This window comes from Microtus pennsylvanicus, chromosome 2, assembly GCF_037038515.1.
Source record: "Microtus pennsylvanicus isolate mMicPen1 chromosome 2, mMicPen1.hap1, whole genome shotgun sequence".
NCBI lineage: Eukaryota > Metazoa > Chordata > Mammalia > Rodentia > Cricetidae > Microtus > Microtus pennsylvanicus.
In genome coordinates this window covers 71,298,711-71,318,122 of record NC_134580.1, presented here as the reverse complement: position 1 = coordinate 71,318,122, position 19,412 = coordinate 71,298,711, and the positions used below count along the sequence as shown (strand labels likewise).

Sequence of the window (19,412 nt, the reverse complement as noted above, 5' to 3'; positions counted from 1 at the left end):
CAAGCACCAACTTTTACCTTCTGAAGGGTAGGTGAATGTGGAGGTGGGCATGGGCCTCCATGGGCAGGGCCACTCCCAGTGTGCACTCTGCTTGACTGAGCAGCAAGAGGTCATTGTTTGCTGCTTACTTATTCCTGGAAGAGAAAAGGTGGCAGACACACAAAACCAGCCAACCAATCGAAAGTTGTTTCAAACATTGCTTATGTCTTCTGTCTGTAAAAATTCTGGCTGTCCTTGACAAAGTCACTGCCAAGGGTTGGGCCCTGGAACGTAGACTGTTTGTACAAGTTCAGTATTGTTTTGATTTTAGATTTTCCTGGGGAAATCATTGTAAACAGTTAAGTTCTCAGAAAGACCCCTGCAGTAATAAACATAAACAGACTCGCACTACAGTAAACCCTGCAGTAACCCAAACAGAACCGCTGCATGGAAGGGAGGCAGATGGCCGGATGGGCCCATTGTCTCTGCCCACAGGAAGTGAAGAAAGCAGGAAGCTCAGGTCTGTCCCATTCTCACCCAGGCTGACTCTCACTCTTAGTGACTGAGCCAGGAAGCCAGAAAGCTGTTCGCTGCACCAGCGCTTTAAAGAGGAGCAAACCACCTGTTGACTTCTTTCGCAGGTGTGCTATAAGTGTAAGGCACTGAGCTGAACTCTCCACTGTGCTCAGGATTTGTGATCCGTTCTCAAAAGCATAGACAAAAGCATAGTCAAAGCCAGGCTGCTTTGACAGCACTGACCAAGTCAAGCCAGAACGCCTTTCTTTGAGAAATTCCTGTTATTGAGAATACATCTCCCAAACACCTAGAGTAGCTAAGGGGAGAGCTGGGGTTAGTTCTAAAGCAGTGGCTCTCCACCTGTGGCTCGCGACCCTATGGGGTTGGGTCAAACGGTCCTTTCATAGGGGTCACCTAAGACCATCAGAAATCATAACAGTAGCAAAATTACAGTTAATAAACAGCAACAAAAATGATTTTATGGAGGGCTGGAGAGATGGCTTAGCGGTTAAGAGCATTGTGTGCTCTTCCAGAGGCCCTGAGTTCAATTCCCAGCAACCACATGGTGGCTTACAACCATCTGTAATGAGGTCTGGTGCCCTCTTTTGGCCTGCAGGCATACACGCAGACAGAATGTTGTATACATAATAAAATAAATAAATATTTTAAAAAATGATTTTATGGTTGGGGGTCACCACCACATGAGGGAATGTATTAAAGGGTCACAGCATTACGAGTTGAGAAACATTGTTTTAAAATAATTACGAATTAGTAAATTAGCATATTGTTGCCAGGTGAAGCATGCCTTGATCAAAGGCAATTTCTTCCCAGTATGTAATGTAGCACTGTGTAGCAGAGGTAGGTGAATCTGAACCTCCCTCCTAGGTCAGGATGGACTGAACATCCTGGGGAGCAGTGACTTCCACGATATTACCTAGTTCTTCCTGCTGCGGGTCCCCAAGTCCTTCACACACATCATCTAAGACACAGACTGGCCCCGTGTAGCAAATGCTACTACTTTTATCTTCTTTCCCATGTCACAAATAAGTTCCTTAAGGAGTAGAGAGGTAAAATAGCTAGCTGCCTTAAGGCCAAGGGGCTGCCAAGGGACAGAGCAAGCTCCCACAGCCTGGCTGAGGAGGAACTGCCTCCAGGTTCTCTTGATTTTGACCATATGAACAAACACTTGAGTGGAATGGCTGCTGTCTTCTAGGAAGAGAATGGAGACTATACATACGTGGAAAGAGTGAAGATACCACTGGATCACGGGACCTTGCTAATCATGGAAGGAGCCACACAAGCCGACTGGCAGGTGAGGACTTGAAACTACCACCAGTTTCTCTCTGGAGGGAGCTTCTGCCCTACTGAGGAGCAGCTGTTTCAGAGTACACGTAGGGAGGGAAGCGAGTGCTTACACTGAGCAAGTAGCAATAACGTGATGTCATACCCAGGGGATCGGTCAGAGCAGACCCCTCAGCAGAGGTTTCTGGTTGGTTTTTGTAGTGATAGAGGGGTCCACGTCCGTGCTGCCATTGCAGCCTCTGGCCACTGTGCGTGCTGACCACTCAAATATGACTAGCACAAATTTACTTGTAAAAATCTTAGTGGCTGCCATCTTGGGACTCACAACAACTACTGTAGGTCAGTGTAGGTCACATTAGATAGAAGCCACAATTAGAAAGGGTGGAGATGCCTTGCTGCCAGGGATCAGGGAATTTTGTTTCAAAGGAGGAGACCTTTTCCCACGGGACTGTAGAACACCTGCTCGTTTAGACAGGGATAAAATGGAGCTATTTCCATATCTTCATAAATAAGTTGTAAATCATGTTGAACTAAAAAAAAATGCACGTGTATTTATTCCGGACAACTATTAATATTTCCATTTAGCACCGCGTGCCCAAAGAATACCACTCCAGAGAACCGCGAGTAAACCTAACCTTCCGGACCATTTATCCAGACCCCAGAGGAGCACCTGGTGATGGGACATGTCCGCAAAGTTGCCACTGAGATGGGGGCTGTGCACCTAGCAGCCCCTCCCCCATTCCTGGAAGCACTTTGAGAAGCTTCTCCATGCACTCTGGTGATGTGGCTGTTTGGAAATTGTGGAGTTCGCTTCCCAGGTCCTCCTCCTTTGGATGGGAGCCATGTTGCCAGCATGTCTACGAAGGAAACGGTTACTCTGAGACAAATCTCTAAATCAAGGGCTACCATTAGGCAAATTAAACACTGCTATAACTGTGCTCACAGATGATTTGGTCCATCATTCCCTTTCCTGCTGCCCTTCCCCCTTTAATTTGAAGAAATACAAATGGCCTTGTGCCTCTGGGAAAACTCTGAACATATTTGTTCCTTATGACGTTAGCAAATGGAGACTGTAAATACATGTCAGCGACTCTGGAGCCTTCCACAGGCAGACAGCTGCTGAAACCCAAACAGAGGTGGCTTCTCGGGGCAGTGTTGAAGTCTTCCTTGACTTCTGTGTTATTGTAATGGAAACCTGCATGGTCAGGAACCCTGTTTATTCAGCTGGGTCTCCCAGCTGTCAGTCTTCCTGGGGCACACTCAGGCTACAGGCCTCTGAAGAAAGGAGGCAGCATGCTCCTGTCTACACTCCAGGCAGTCCTACTTGGAAAGACAACACTGTTTCCTGGAAGTGATGAATAACTGGATGTCAGGAAACCAGGCTGAAATTTTGGTTGAAGAACAGCAAATGTCCAGTTGGTAACAGCTGTTCCAATAGATTCGCTTTCCCTGGAGAATTCCTTGAGCCATTTAAACCCAAACCAGATAGAATCAGATCAGCCCTGCAGGGAATAGCCTGGGTGACCTCATGGTCTTTCTACCATAGCTTTCCGAAGCCTGTGACTAAGGCTCTTCTGACTCAGTGTTCCCTTTTACTGGGTGCCCAAGTTCAGGGGTTAGCCTGTGATGTCACAAGGTTTCCAAAACAGAAAGGGGTAGCTGCCCCTTGTTGCATCATGAAAACACATGACTCCTTGGCCTTGGCTCGGAAGCAATGTACCCTATTAACTCAACCCAGAGGAGGAGTGCGTGTCCGCTGATGAAAGTAGGACGCGGGCTAGATAGAATTTCTCTCCCGTCCTGGGAGGGAAATTTACTCTGGGTTTTTATCCTGTTTCCATTCCATGGATGATCCCGTGACATGGACGGGTGCCAGAGGCTGGGCAGACTCACTCGGGGCTCAGATGAAACCAGCCTGACGAGACGCTGTGTTCCCACAGCTCCCTGCTTCCTTGTATCAAAGTCTGATTTTTTAATATCTATAGTTCCTTCTATAAGAACTTGTAACGGCTATGTTAGAGTTTCTGCATCATACTAAGCCTTCCTAGGAAGAAGGGATGACTCACCGTGAGCACAAGCCCCCTAATTCCCAGCTGTTCTCCAGTTAAAGCCAAGAAAACCTAGTGTGGTCAGCTCGGATTAGGAATTTGATAACTGAAGCTGGAAATCCTCCTCTCTTCCTTATAAATAAAAAGACTGGCTGGTGGCTCCGGGTCTTCCAGCATCCCCTCTCATCGCAGGGCCTTATCTCTTCCAGCTTCAGGGTTACCTGACTGCACTCAACACAGCGCTGTCAGACTACTCAGCCTGGGCCTCCACCTGGGCTTCACAGGCCAACAGCAGAAGTCACAGCTGCTTGCCCTTCCTGTAGACCTCATGTGCTCCCAGTGCCAGCTATTTCTCACCAATAGGACCCTGTGCCGTCTGCAGTGCCAAGCAGAACTAGAGAGTTTGGGTGTAGCTAGGAATGGTGATGTTCAGAGCCGCAGCAGCCTCTTGCAGATCCTGCACACGAACAGAGCCAGTATGCAGCTGAGCATGTGGGGTAGGCTCTGCCTTTGTTGCTCTCTGAGCTTCAGTAGCCTGCAGGCCCTGTCCTGTCCTGAGTTTCTACTCATCACCTCATCTTCCCCATACCGATTCTGCTGTGGGAACAAGAAGCAGAGTCCCTGAGAAGTGTCTTAGTAGGACTTGTGCTGATAGAAACAAGTTTAAAGGCTGATTCCAAAGCCGATGTCCCCTTTCTCACCCGTGCTGACCTGAAGTGAAATCTCTGAGCCCTCAACCCACAGAGCTGGCCATGGCCAGCTGCAGGCCGCCTGTGGTCTCCGGCTTCTTGTGCATCAGGGCAGATGCCTGCATCACGTCTTCTTAGCCCACATGATCATCTTGTTGGAAGCTGTGGCCCACTGAACTCAGTGTCATTAAGCTGGGGAAACTCATTTTGGTGGGGGCTGGGTGTGGTGAATTTAGAAACAGCCTTGGACAACATCCCTAGCAAGTGGTTCCTAACCATATCCAAGCAGATATGCCTCAGAAGTTCCACAGATGGGTGTTTTTCCCTGCTGTTTCTCCTGTCGTCTCTGAGTACATGCGGGAACCCCGATGATGTCCAAACTAAGTGTGAGGCATCGTAAGAGCATCGCTTCTGCAGTCGTCAGGCGGCGGGTCCACTGGGCTTCACCCCAGAAGGGGAACAGTGTGACGCTCAGTGCAGAGGGCCTTCACTTCGGTCCAGGTTCACTAGCTCAGCTGAGGGCCTCAGCAGATTTGGGTCACAGTTGATCCATAAAAGCCCTTTAGACTCTGTTCTGCTACCTTCATTGCCTTGACTCTGCTCTGATGCATGGAAGGTCCGTCTGTGTCCCATCAGTAAAGAGCCCAGGCTGCTGAGCCATGTCATAGCAACCCTGAAAGAGTTAAGTAGGCCTGCAGGGAGTGCTCCCCTCTGAGGCTTCAGGGGGAAGCCTGACAGATGATGGGTTCCTGCTCTGCTGGGAATATTTCTTCCTTGAGTTCTGGCAGCTTTTTCTTGGCTGCAGAGTATCTAAGACCCACTTTGCCTTTTCTGGTCATAAACACTTGGAGTGTTGAATCTGAAGTCTTGATTACTTTATTTTTTAACGGTTCCTTTGAAAAAACCTGTTGTTTCCATAGTGATGTATTCTGTTTGTTTAAATCCTTATACATGATTCCACCCACAAGCTCTCACCGAGGGACTAGTTCACAACTGCCCTTTACACACACACACACACACACACACACACACACACACACACACACACTTCATCCAACAGATTGGAGCTGCTGAAATCCATTCTTAGATAAGAGGCCTGGATCTGGTAGGCAAATGACGCTGATGTTTATCAGGGCAGAACACTAATAATGGTGCTGCCCCCAGCTGGGTTAGCAGTCCCACGCCTGAACTGTTACAAAAGCATTTCCCTGCCTGTCATCAGAACCCGGTGTTGATGAATAATTTGGGGGTTGGGCGGTTTGAGGGAACCCAACAAGGAAGCAGGTATGGCAAGCAGCACTTGTAGCCAGCACAGCAGAAGCCAGAGTCTAGGAGTATGAATTTGCCACTGTTGAAGCAGAGACTTGGTCCTCAGTCCGACCCATTGGTTTGACTCTGTAGACAAATCCTGTAGTCTGAAAGGGGAAGGGGGCTCAGAGTGTATGCTGCTGGCACATTCCGTCAGGCTTGACTAAAAGCAATCCCGTGAGTTGTTCATTTGTTGTAAAGGCCCTGGGAAAGTGAGGCACAGGGGCCGTGGCATGCTGTGCACTGGCAGAGTCAGGTGATTGCCGAGCTCCTGAGGGTGTCACTGGTCCTTGCCTTCTGTGTCTTGCATACTGTGAAGACTCTGGGCTCAGGCAGGAGGCAGCGGTGGGCCACGCGAGTGCTGGAGGGCCGCGTGACCGGTGCTGCAATTAGCCTCCCACCGCAGGAAGGCTGTGGGTGTGTGGTGACGAGCTCACCGCCGCTAGGGTCCCCAGTTGGAGTACGCAATACCTCGCCCTTCCGAGTGGCTGCGCGGGGAGGCGCTCCACCTTTGCCGGGCTTCTTCCGGTACCAGCCTCACCAGCAGCGCCACACTCGCGCCGGAAGAAAAGCCCCTGCTGGAGCCAATCTGAAAAGAAGGTTGTATCCTCCCTGCCTGAGGAGCGACTATGGGATGATTTGTGAAGAGTATCCTCGGGCTCCCTAAACTAGACCCAGGGATGTTTCTACTGCGGGACCACCAGGGCAAGACTGGAAAGGAGCAGAGCCTCACAGCAGAGGCCGGCTCCCTTAGGAGCCTCCTGGGGTACTGCCTCTTGGACTTCATCCCCCCCCCCCCCCCGAAACTTAGCCTTCAGCCTTCCCTCACTGTCAGGGAGAGGGAAAGAGAAACTCCAAGCCCCTAAGGCTTCTGGGAAGTGAGCCAGAGCTTTGAGCTCTTGCATATGCATTCCCCTTGTGGCGCCAGTCATGCTACTATAGCTTAGAGACTACTGTCCCCACTGAATAGAAGACTGATGTATAAAGCATGCCATCTCCAAAGTCACCCAGGGAATGAGGCAGCACGGGATGTAGCAGGTTTCATCCGCCACTCCCAGTAATCTAGTGAAGGAGCACGCAGCAGCCCCATGGGGCATTGCGCCTAAGACGCAGCCCTGCAAGGATCGGTGCTGATGGTGCGCACAGTGCACCAACCAGGTGGCTCCATCTCACCTCGCAGGGTAGTGTGCCTCACAGCCACAGTGCCGACTGCAAGGGCAGAATTAGGGAGCATCTTGATAGCCTCAGCCCCACTCCAACATCCACCTCTTGATAGATAGAACCACGAACCACTGCAGAGCTCTTGTGGGGAGTGAGGTAAAGAGAGTCACTCCCACCTGAGTTTGTGTCTCAGCTCAGCCCTTCCAGAGCTTCCTAGGAGCAGCTAACTAACTAACCTTCCTTCACGCCTCAGTCTCCTCAGCTCCTCAGCCTCCTCTTAGAGTCTTGAAAGGCTTGACATCAGACGTGCTACATGCTACATACATGTTTGTAATGCAATTCTCTTAAGTACATTTCACATGCCCTCCTAACCCTCTCAACGTGCCCTTTCCCTGGTGTCCCCTGACCCTGCATGTGCTGTTGTTGGAGTCCTCAAGGGTGGGGGTGGGGAGGTTTTTTCAGAGAATGGCCAGAATGAAAATTGTGGGACTAATCATATTAAAATCTGACTGCACTTAAACCCTCTAGGGTTTGGCTCTCAGGTGCCAAAGTGGCCCGGCTCTGATGCTCAGCTGGCCCTTGGCCGCCCCACCACATGCTCCCCAGGTAATTGGTCTAGTGCACACCTGTGGCTGGAGCCCAGGACCCCACTGCCTTCTCCCATTAAGGTCACTCTTTGACATCTGCCGGTCCTGCAAGCAGGTCACCCATTGATTAATGAACCCCCTTCCCTGCATTGTTTTCCTTGCTGCCTGGCCTTTTCTACACCCTATACTGAATGCCTTGGCCTGCCTGGTAGTTACAACAATGTCAGGCAAGGGTTTCGTTCACGATCGGGCCTTTATGTCCCGAGACTGTCAGATGCGGTGGTGCACAGATAAAAGGGAGACACAATCTCTTCCAATAAAAATGAAAACAAACCGAGGTAGCTTGTATTTTCTTTTGCAAAATTAGTTCCCGCCTTACCTCAAAAGGAGTGTGTGCTCTTTGTAAGAAATTAGAAAGAGAAAAGAAAACACTTTATAACTTCATAAGCTAGAGATGGTGAGCCCACATGTCACAGTGGTTTTTTTCTGCACATCTGTGTGCTTCACAGTGAACTTAGCCTTGCCCCTTGGTTGTGAGACGTTAGTTCTCATTCCCAGCATTGGTGAGTGGCCGCACGGTGTGGGGTGACAGTGTTCATGTATGCAGTTCCCATGCAGTGTGGGGTGACAGGGTACATGTATGCAGTTCCCATGGTGTGGGGTGACAGGGTACATGTATGCAGTTCCCATGCGGTGTGGGGTGACAGTGTACATGTGTGCAGTTCCCATGCGGTGTGGGGTGACAGGGTACATGTGTGCAGTTCCCATGCAGTGTGGGGTGACAGTGTACATGTATGCAGTTCCCATGCGGTGTGGGGTGACAGTGTACATGTATGCAGTTCCCATGCGGTGTGGGGTGACAGGGTACATGTATGCAGTTCCCATGCGGTGTGGGGTGACAGGGTACATGTATGCAGTTCCCATGGTGTGGGGTGACAGGGTACATGTATGCACTTCCCATGGTGTGGGGTGACAGTGTACATGTATGCAGTTCCCATGGTTTGGGGTGACAGGGTACATGTGTGCAGTTCCCATTGTGTGGGGTGACAGTGTACATGTATGCAGTTCCCATGGTTTGGGGTGACAGGGTACATGTGTGCAGTTCCCATGGTGTGGGGTGACAGTGTACATGTATGCAGTTCCCATGGTTTGGGGTGACAGGGTACATGTGTGCAGTTCCCATTGTGTGGGGTGACAGGGTACATGTATGCAGTTCCCATGAGGTGTGGGGTGACAGGGTACATGTGTGCAGTTCCCATGGTTTGGGGTGACAGTGTACATGTATGCAGTTCCCATGGTGTGGGGTGACAGTGTTCATGTATGCAGTTCCCATGGTGTGGGGTGACAGTGTTCATGTATGCAGTTCCCATGCGGTGTGGGGTGACAGTGTTCATGTGTGCAGTTCCCATGCGGTGTGGGGTGACAGTGTTCATGTGTGCAGTTCCCATGCGGTGTGGGGTGACAGTGTTCATGTATGCAGTTCCCATGCGGTGTGGGGTGACAGTGTTCATGTGTGCAGTTCCCATGCGGTGTGGGGTGACAGGGTACATGTGTGCAGTTCCCATGGTGTGGGGTGACAGTGTACATGTGTGCAGTTCCCATGCGGTGTGGGGTGACAGGGTACATGTATGCACTTCCCATGGTGTGGGGTGACAGTGTTCATGTGTGCAGTTCCCATGCGGTGTGGGGTGACAGTGTTCATGTATGCAGTTCCCATGCGGTGTGGGGTGACAGTGTTCATGTGTGCAGTTCCCATGCGGTGTGGGGTGACAGGGTACATGTGTGCAGTTCCCATGCGGTGTGGGGTGACAGTGTACATGTATGCACTTCCCGCGCGGTAGCGGAGATCCCGAAGAATTGGTGCTGTCTCTCCTCTTAGTCACTTCTGATTGGAGATTGTGGGGCTGGGCACTGGGAAGCAGGATGGTGGACAGCAAACAGCCCACATGCTGCTCTCATTGAGACCTCAATTCGGACATCATAGCAAGTGGCAGTTTTCACAGAGTCTGGAACACCAGGCACCTGTGAAGTGCTTTACGTGTGTTAATGTCACTTACATAGGTGAGGTGCGAGTGTCTGTGTGTGTGTTAACCCTTGACTTACTCATCCTCACAGCAGCCGCGAGGTACTATTGTGTGTGTGTGCTCATGTAGACACACGTGTACACATGCGTGTGAAAGCTGGATGGCCTTGGCTCCTGAGCCCACGCCTCTGTCTCTCCAGCACTGAGTGCTCTCCCAGACCCCAGGGTGCTAGTTTATCATCACTTTACAGCTGAGGAAATCTAGCAGCGCCCTTCTCCCTAGTATGGGGACTGTGCAGCCTCCCTGTAACCAAGCCTTTCAGCATATCTGCAGTTGCTTCTCAGAATGCTCCATCCTCTCTGTGGTCACAAGTGGAGAGGCGGACAGAGAGGGTGGGTTCCCGGCACCCCACAGATTGCCTCTCCCAAACTCTACCAGCAGGTAGAATTCCAATAAAGTCAGGTCCGGAGAGGGGTGGATGGTGCTCCTCAAATCTTCTTGCCTCCTGGGAATGAGGGATCTTTCCTCATTACAGTGTGAAGTAGGAGTCAGCCCCTCCCCCCAAACTGTCCTCTGTCATCAGAGAACCTGGGAGGAAAGGCTACCAGCAACTGTGGTGAAGAGGGCAGCGTCCAGCAGCCTGGGATCCAGTCTCAGCCGCCCCCCCCCCCCCACTTAGGACATCGCAGCCTCTCTAGCTGTGAGCCAGGCTGGTGGCAGGAACTGAGAGAAACAATGACTGTCTGTTGCCTGCTGCTCTGGCTTCTGTGAACCAGTGAGTGGTGTGGAGGAAAGGATGCCCCATACCTGGGGCTGGGTGGCCAGAGCTTGTGGGGCTCTGGGAAGGGTTCACCTTCGCAGGACAGCTGCTGTGTATGCTAGTTTAGGACAGGCCTCTCTCAGGTCTGTTGAAAGGACATTGTGGTGGCCACAGGAGGGGGAAGGTACATCATGGACATCAATAGAGGGAAAGTGAAGAGAAGATTAAACCCGAGCGCACCCACAAGAAGGAGGAAAATCTAGCAGAGATTGGGAAGGAGCAGTCCTGATAGGAAGATGCTGGAGAACACTGTGTCACAGCAGCCAGAGCTGTCTCCCACCTTGTCCTTCGCCCAGTCCAGGACTGGATTTGTCCCCATTTAGACCAGGAACAGTGCAATGCTGTAGTTAGCAGAGCAGATAGTGTCTACAGAACACTGAGAAACCAGGCCGTGTGAACTCCTGTCCCTGGCTCCTGATAAGCGGTCCTCTGCTTATCTCGGGTCTCAGTTTCCCCAGATGGAGCAGCTGCTGCGGCACTCCCCCAAGAGCCTACTCTCCCACCCGAATTTGTTGTCTGATGTCCCCAGGGCTGTCCACCAGGTGGCTGTCTGCAATGTTGAGCGTGAGTGAACCCTGTGCCCTCTCCCATAACCGTGGGAGGGCAGGAGTGGGCGTGGGTGTTGTCTGCACACCATTCTCCACTCTTGACACTTGTCAACTGTACCCCTGAACTCTCATTCTTGCTATGAGAAAATCAATGTCAGTTGATTGACAGGTGAGATTCGAAAACCTCCCTGAAGCCCAGCCAGCTCCCTTTTCTCCCTCACCTTCCACACACACCGTCCCTGGGCAGGCCCTGTTGTCACCATAGACCTTTGGATCTTACAGGCCCGGATTCAAACCCCAGCCCTACCTCTGCCTGGCTGTGTAGTCTCTGGAAGTTTCCTCCAACTCTGATTCTGTTTTTAAATCTTGGGTAATATTCCTCACCCGGGAGGGTAGATTTCTGGGGACATGGCAGGCACACGCTGTTCTGCACTGGCATCAGACCTGAGATCAATACTCAGGAAAACCTCATTTCTCTTCTTTCCAAAGGACTGGCCAGAGCAGTGGCAGCTGCTCCTGCATGGAGAATAAGAGAGGAATATACCTCTGCTCCAGCTGGGTGTTCTAAGAATGGCCCCGTCCCCAACACCTGCATCCTGAAAGCTCAGAGACCTGGCCATAGCAGATGCTTCTGGTGCCCATAGCCTGAGCAGAACACATGTGGGGGTGCGGAGCTCTGGGCCCCCGGGATGTGTCAGCCGCTGAGTACAAGGCTGGCCAAGTGTCTCCTCTCAGGGTCAGCCTCGCACACCACACAGCAGGGCATCCTTCCAACCCGAGTTTGTGGGCTCCATTAAGATGGGCACCTTTGATAAGGGCCCAGGTTTCTCTACAGCGTGTTCTTATAAATTACCTAATTTGATCCCCATAAATGCCCCCCAACAGAGATTAAACAGGCAAGAGGCTTCACAATCGCAGGATAGCGAGAAGAACCTTCTAGCGAGCACTAGAATCAGGACGTGCGGGGAGGCCGGCTTGAACTGCTGCAGCTCAGCCCTGTGCTGTGACCCAGTACCAAGGTCACATGAGTCCTGCTTGCTGGTGTCTACCAGGCTTCTGTGCCTCCTTCTGCATGCTGGAAGTAGCTGTGTGCCGAGGACACCTCTGTCATCTACACACTGCTGGGGCAGGTGTGCCCTCTCCCCACCTTGGAAGGTGGTCCCTTCCTGGGCTCCGGGTATATACATAGCCATAGTTTTACATCAGCTTTTTGAGGGCCCGGGGGACCTACCAAGCCCCACTGTGTGGACAGTGGAAGTTGTTTTTAAGGTTGTCGTGGACAATAGGGGCTTGATTCTGCCTGGGAAAGCTTCTGATATTCTGCCTCTGTGGTCCTGGCTCCAGCTCCGCTCTGCTTAGTTTGCTGACAGCCAAGGGACTTCCAAAGCAAGGCCACTGCTTCCCTCCCGTGTCCCTCCTTGCTCCTCTCAGTAGGATCTCGCCGTGTTTCCCTTCTTTTCCCGGCCTCATGGACAGGAGTGATCCTTCTGCCCCAGCCTCCTGAGTACTCCATCCGGGGACATAAAAATGCCATCAGGGCTTGCTTTATTGAATACATATTTTTGGCTCACGGTCCAACAGTGGCAGAGAAACGCCTTAGGAAGCTGAGGCATGTCCCAGGGCTTGAGTGTCCCCATCCGTACTGATGGGGTGGTGGAGCCTGTGCTCCCAGGGAGCAGTGGGGTTTGGGGTAAAGTCCAGGGCTGGGCTCCATCCTCACTCCACCCTGCCTGCTGCACGTTGTATGGACTTGGTCCACTCCCCTCTCCTCTGTAGGCTTCTCTGGCTCCATTTCAGAAGATAGCAAAGCTTCCCTTGTCTTGCTGAGGTGGCAGAGGGGAAACCATGTTGCAAAGCTCAAGAATGTGTAGCCCTTCATCCCTGACACTGGTTCTCAGGCCTGTGGGATGGGTGGAGACTGGACTGAGATGAACTGTGGTGGGAAGAGGCCCTTAGCAGGGACATGAACTCTCATTTCTCCCACAAACATTGCTGGACCCCAGCCTGGGCAGGATTTTCAGAATTTTCTGAGCTCGCTCCCAGGATTCCCAAGAATGTCCAACTCTCAACCCCAGTCTGGTGTTCTTGGGGACTTCACCTGATGGGCGCTGCCCTGCATGCTAACCCTGCAGCCTGTCAGCAGCTGGCGTCCCACTGCTCAAGGAACAGTGCAGCCCAGATTAGAGAGCAAGCTCATGGCTGTTAAGAGAGGACCACTGGGGACTGAGGGTCTGCCTTGAGGCCTCCCCTGAGGCCTCCCCTGAGGCCTCCCTAGCTCCTCCCCACTGCTCTGAACCTCTGTGTCTTTCTGCCCTCTCTCTTTTGCCTGTTGGCTGTTCAGGGCACACTCACACCCCCTCTTGGAGCTTGCTGAGTATCGTCATGGCAACCCTCCAGCCAAATTATTGAAGCACTTTTTATGCTCCCAATTGTTCCAGACAAGTGCTAATTCTGAGTGAAGAGAAGCAGTTATTAGGGATGCTGAAGTCGTGGGCTTTGTGCCAAGGGCCTGCTGCAGGGTGGAGTGGGCACCAGTGGGAGAGGAGGTGTGACCAGGGGAGGCATGGCCGTCCAAAACATCCTGTCTGTTGCTTGTCTGCTCCCTTTCACTCCTCTTATGTCCCGTTCACATTATATACACAAACACAAACATATGCATGTGCACACACACAAACCCACACACCAGCACTTATACGCATAGAGACACACAAACCCACACACAAGCACTTATACGCATAGAGACACACAAACCCACACATGCTGGGTTAGAGAAATCCCAAAGTACAGACTGACCCAGACAGCCCATCTGAAATACCGCCTCTCATTGTGTACCTAGGTCCCTGAGACCCATTCTGAGAAGACTTCAGAGTAAGTGGGAGCGGGGCGGATCTGGCAGCTTACCAAGGCTATGGCTCACAGTAGGTCTGTGCCAGGGTAGTTCGGGAGGCACTGGGAGGGACCTGACACTCTCACCCAAACCCAGGGAAACCAGAAGAGGGACTCAGGAGCTGTCACTCTGGCCCTCTTCTTCAGCTGCCATGTGTTCTTAGGGCCTGGGAAGCTTTGGCTTCCTGAGATACCTTCACATCCTGCCCTCTACCACCCTGGGGCAGCATGCTAGAGCCTCCTTGGAAGCAGAGCAGTGAGCATAGATGGAGACCTGATGAGGGCTTTTTAAAGCTAACTCTGCCCCGGAGCCAAAGTGTGGGTGGGGACAGTGGAGGAGATGGAGGAAGAGGCCCCTGTCTGTGCGCTGCCATCTTACTTCATGTGCTCTCTGTGGACGGGGGCTTCTCCCTCAGCCACGCCTGGCCTGTTGGCCACTCTGGCCTGAGAAAAAGCTCCTGCTTCTTCAAATGGTTCTCCTTGTCACTGTACCCTCCTCCAAAGATTCCAGACCTAGTAGCTACCTCACCTCCCAGGTGGGACCCTGCAGCTTAGAAATAGATTCTTAAAACAACAGATTCAAAGTCACAGCCCAGACAGCTGACTTCTGGTCTCGTGTTAGTTTCTGTCAGCAGAGGACGGTAGGAGAGGTGAGCTGGGGCAAACCAAGGGCATGTTCCTGAGTCAGGCACACCCACCTGGCTTTGAGTTCCTGCTTCAGGACTTGCAGGCCCTGGAAGAATACCAAGTCCTCCCCCCCCCACACACACACACATGGTTCCATCTGTAAGTCAGATAAGGTGCTAGGACCCCTCAGAGGAGTCCGGAGGGTGGATTAGGTGAGATGATGAACTTACCACGCAGGGGCCAGAGTCTGCGCGTGGTAAATGCTCAACTGAGCCCATTGCTGCGTCCCCCTGTGTGCCCAGGGCTGCAGCCCTGACAAGAAGATGACTATCCTGTACCCTCTTCAATCACTACCCCATCCCAGAGCATCGAAGCAAGGCCATGTGTAAATTAGACAATGTCCCCTACCAGAGTTCCCCGCCTTCCAAACTCAGCCCAGTGGGCAGCAGGAATCCAGCACCTGAGCAGTCCCAGTGGGCGACCCCACCCCCAAGTTTGCCACCATGTTCGTGTCCAGTACCTGAGCAGTTCCAGTGGGCGACCCCACCCCCAGGTTTGCCACCATGTTTGTGACAGAACAGGAGGCTTCGCTGGGTACATTGGCACAAGCCTGGAATCCTAGTGTTTGGGAAACAGAGGCTGGAGGATCAGGAGTTCAAGGTCATCCTGAGCCAGTCTAGGCTGCATGAGATCCTGTATCAAAAAACCAAAATGGTCTGGAGAGCTCAGCCAGTGCAGTGCTGGCCACACAAGACGAGAACCTGAAGCTGATCCCTGCCATCATGGGGGGAAAAAAGTCAGGGCATGCTTGTAATTCCAGGGCAGGGCAGGTGGAGAAAGAAAGATCCCTGGGGCTCTTCGGGCAGTCAGCCTAAGAAAGCACCAGGTCCAGTAAGAGACTCTGTCTCAAAACACGGTGGAGGGCTCCAGAGGAATACCACCTGAGTTGGCCTTTAGCCCCGCCCACAACACACACATCACACATACACCAACACATAATTTTTGAAAAATTAAGAAAAAATGAACTAATAGAAGGCATTGGATCTTTTGCCTGTGGAGGATGGCTAGCTGGGGAGTATTAAATAATGGGTTAATGTCCCTAGAGCCCCCTGGGCCCTGCTTTGGGCAGCAGCACCCGATATACAGTCCAACACCAGGACTTCCACCCTAGAAACCTGATCTCCGTGACTTATGACTTCCAAGCTGTGAGTCAGGCAGGGACATACAGACACAGAGCCCCAGATGTCTTGTGCAGTGGGGGTTTCCCAGATCCCTGGCATATCTTTCACTAAGACAGGCCTGGAAAGACTTAAGCATGAGATCATAACCGGGGTGGGGGGTTGCCTTCATGCTAACCCGTGCGGGGCTCTCTGAGGACCTGCCCATACTTAGACCATTGGCCCCAGACTTACTAGGGCTTTCCAGGTGAGAAGCCAAGAGTCAGCATGACCAGCTCCAGGGACAGAACAAGTCCATGGCAGAGCAGGACCAGGACTCTAGCTGTGTGACCTCCAGACCTGGTAGTAACCCTTGGCAGCCGACTCTTGGTTGGGGGGGGGTGCAGAAAGGCCACCATTGGTGGAGCTAGTTCTTGCACCATCCTGAGGTGGAGGTAGTTGTGGATGAGTTAGGGCAGTGTGGGAGCTCAGACGGCTGCTTACTGTTGTTGCTGTTTGGTTGTAACTCAAGAATGCTGGGCAAAAGCTGCCACTGAGCCATGCTACAGTCCTCATTTTCAGGGGAAAATCCCATCTGTCCATCCTCTCTGTTATTCCTAGACGCTTATGTGAGCAGTCTCCAGGCAAGAAGGATGACCTCGGGGCTAATTTGGGCTGCTTACTGTGAAGCACAAACCTCTCTCGCTATTGTCACTGCCCTGCCGGTGCCAGGCTCAGGAAATCCCCATCTGAGGGTAGAGAGGGACAGTCCAGGGTAGCTGCCCCTGGCTGCGAACTTGGAGCCAGGAGAGCTTCCTGTTAGAAAGGAAGGCTTGGCAGAGGCAAGGAGCCACAGGAAATGGTGAAAGCATGGTTGTCCATTGCAAAAAAGACCTAGGTGCCCCTTTGTGTGCCAGCTCCGTCCTGGGTGCTGGAGAAAGGCAGTGACCAGCACTGAAGGCCCGGGACGAAGAGAAGCAATGAGACAACGAATAGGAAGAGTTCCCAGATGGAGATGGGTCCATGGCGAAGCAAGGTGGGTAGGGTGGCTGAGTGGCTGCCCTGAGGAAGGTGAGGAGGAAGGCTTGCTTCACACTGTGGAGGAGGCACAGCAGCTGGAAGCAGACTACCAGGTGGCCTGTCTATGGTAGAGCCAGGCTAGGGCAGGCCCTGGACTCCCATCCGGTGAGAACCCTTCTCTTAGATTCTGACATTTTCTCTCGGTCTCTGTCATTGGCCTGGAGCTCATCAGTAGTCTGACTCAGCAGTCATCTACCTTGTTTTAGGTAGGGTCTCTCACTGACCTGACACGCCCCTAGGGCTGACTGGCCAGTGAGTCCCAGGCATCTGCCTGTCTCCACATACCCCGCCCCCAGTTCTGAGGTTGCAAGCATATGCTACCACATCCCGCTCTTTGACGTGAGTTCTGTGGATCCAAGTCAGAGATTCACGCTTGGATAGCAAGCCGTTTATTGACCAACTGACCACCCCGGCCCTGCTCCCAGAGTAGGCCTATCCTGGCCTTTCCCACACCTTCAGTCCTGATGAACCCCCGCCCCACAGGCCTCCCCTAAGCCCCATCCCTGCTTGGCATCTCCACTTGGACAGGTCATGACTCTCTCCGAAGCAATGCCATGTCAATGTAAAGACTCCACCTTAGAAGAGCTTTAAAATATGCAGTTGTTTTCTCACAGCCCCGAGGAACATTCATGCTAGTAGCTAGCTCAGCGCCACGGGACCCTTGAGGGACCCAGATTAATGGCGGTACTGTTGCCTTTAACATGAAGTTCCCATGGTATCTTCGTTGCTGTTCTGGCCAGAGGGAGAAAAAAGCCACAGAAGGCATTTCCTTTTGGGCAGATGGGGTACATTCTACAGATGGCAGTTCAGCCGAGTGACCCCTGCTATGGAGGACATGGAGGACACTGAGGGATGTACCTAGCTGTGTGGATAACTAGAGGGCTCTGGCCAAGCCTCTCTGAACCATTGGAGGAAGCTCTGTATAGATGACCCCTTTGCCCTGTGTCCCTGACCACTGACCAAGCTGGCAGTTGGTTGCCTGTTCACACTATGCAGAACAGTCCATCCTGGGCTCCCACAGATACCAACTCCTTTAGAACCTTACCTGGCTTCAGGTATATCTGGTTCTAGAAAGTCCCATGTGACCATTAGCCACACCCAGCACTCCTTTCCTGACAGTCACTGACTTTCTGGGCCAACCCATCACTTCTTACTGTTTTACAATGACAGTCACCCCGCTACCCCGGACATCTGAAATGACAGACTTGGAATACACCTTTAATCAAATACTTGGCTCCAGAGGCATTTCTGAAGCCTTATTCTTTGGCATAACAGGAAGGCTCTAAGAGGTTGTGGGCCAAGGTCTGATCACTGCCCCTTTGGATGTCTAAGTGGCTTTTCCAACCCAAGGATATCAGTTTTCTGGGCTCTATTTCTGCCTGTCTCTTCTTGCGAGCCAGCCAATCTCTTTCTTGTAATATCTTGCTAAAAGCAGCAACAAGCAGCCAACTCATGCAAATGGCTTTTGTGTGTGTTCTTCCCAACCATCTTTCTAGAATTACATAGGCGCAGTAGGCATTCGGTCTGACTTCCAAATTGCCACACATGATGTCAGTGATCATCATAACAAAGGTCCCCAGCTTTCCACTCCTCAGTAGCTGTTTAAGCCAGTACTAGAATTTGAGGGGGTTCCTCTGGGACAGTTTTCCCATCCTGGTACCCCTATTGATATTCGAGCATTGCTAAACTTGTGTTAAATCAATGCAAAGAACAGTGGCCTCAAGTTTAAGGACTATGCAAACTGATTTTGCTCTTTCACCTGATATAATTTTGATCTGATATAATATAATTTCAAGTCCCACCCGGGCCGAAAGTGAGTTTTGATGGACAGCTGGCAGACTCTACCATGGCACTCCCCCTCCCCTGACAGTCGACGGTACCCTTGAACGCTTGCTGGAGCCAAATGCTGAGAAGTTAGCTTTGATCCCTATGACTTGCCCCACACCCCATCTTCAGACAAATCCCAAAGCAAAACATTTTCCTGCATCTCCGTGGCCTCAGGCCTCATGCAAGGCTTTAGTGGTCTCAGTCTGAGGTCACGTGGCAATTGAGTGAGTTCCTCAGCTCCTTCCCACGCCTCTCTCCTCACAATATCCAGAGTGAGCTTTGAAAAACATCAACCCGAGGAAATCCCTTCAATGCCCTACTGATGCCCTCATGATGCAATTCCGCTTCTGCCGCATGGCCTCAAGACCTTCAGAGTCTGTCCCCGCTTCTCATCCTCTCCTGCTCAGTCTCACAGGCTGCCCTCACCCAGGGCTGCCTTATGCCGAGAATCCTGACGCCAAAGGCTTTCTTTCTTCCCGCCCTGGCACCCCTCCCCACAGTGTGGTGGGTAAGAGTGAGCACATGGGAGCCACATGCCTGGATCTCAGCTGTGCTGCTGACCAGCTGTGGCTAAGTTCTCCTGTGCCTTTGTTTCCTCACGCATGCGCGCAACCCTGGTAGAGGTTCTGGTTTCCCAAGGCTGCTGAGAAGACAACATGGCGTGGTTGGCATGAGCTGATGCACAACCAGACCTGCTTCAGTGCATTACTGTAATTGTCTGTCAGGTGCTGGCTGAGTGCCCCCCACTTGAAGAAGCCTTCCCTGAACACCTCTTTCTCTGCATTGCCTTTAAGCCACCTGCTCTGTTGGTGTTTTCATGCCCCCCCCCATGCAACTTTTATGATGGAAGCTA

At 52.0% G+C, this 19,412-nt stretch overlaps 1 protein-coding gene across 1 annotated transcript in view; it reads left to right on the top strand.

Annotated features, from left to right (window-relative positions):
- Alkbh3 (alkB homolog 3, alpha-ketoglutarate dependent dioxygenase) overlaps window positions 1-5,398 on the top strand; it is a 35,834-nt gene extending 30,436 nt beyond the window's left edge. The window contains 3 exon segments of the mRNA XM_075961499.1: window positions 1,709-1,807; window positions 2,383-2,475; window positions 2,478-5,398. Of these exon segments, the coding sequence (XP_075817614.1) occupies window positions 1,709-1,807; window positions 2,383-2,475; window positions 2,478-2,522 (237 nt within the window). The 3' untranslated portion in view covers window positions 2,523-5,398.
- Window positions 5,399-19,412: the final 14,014 nt, after the last annotated feature.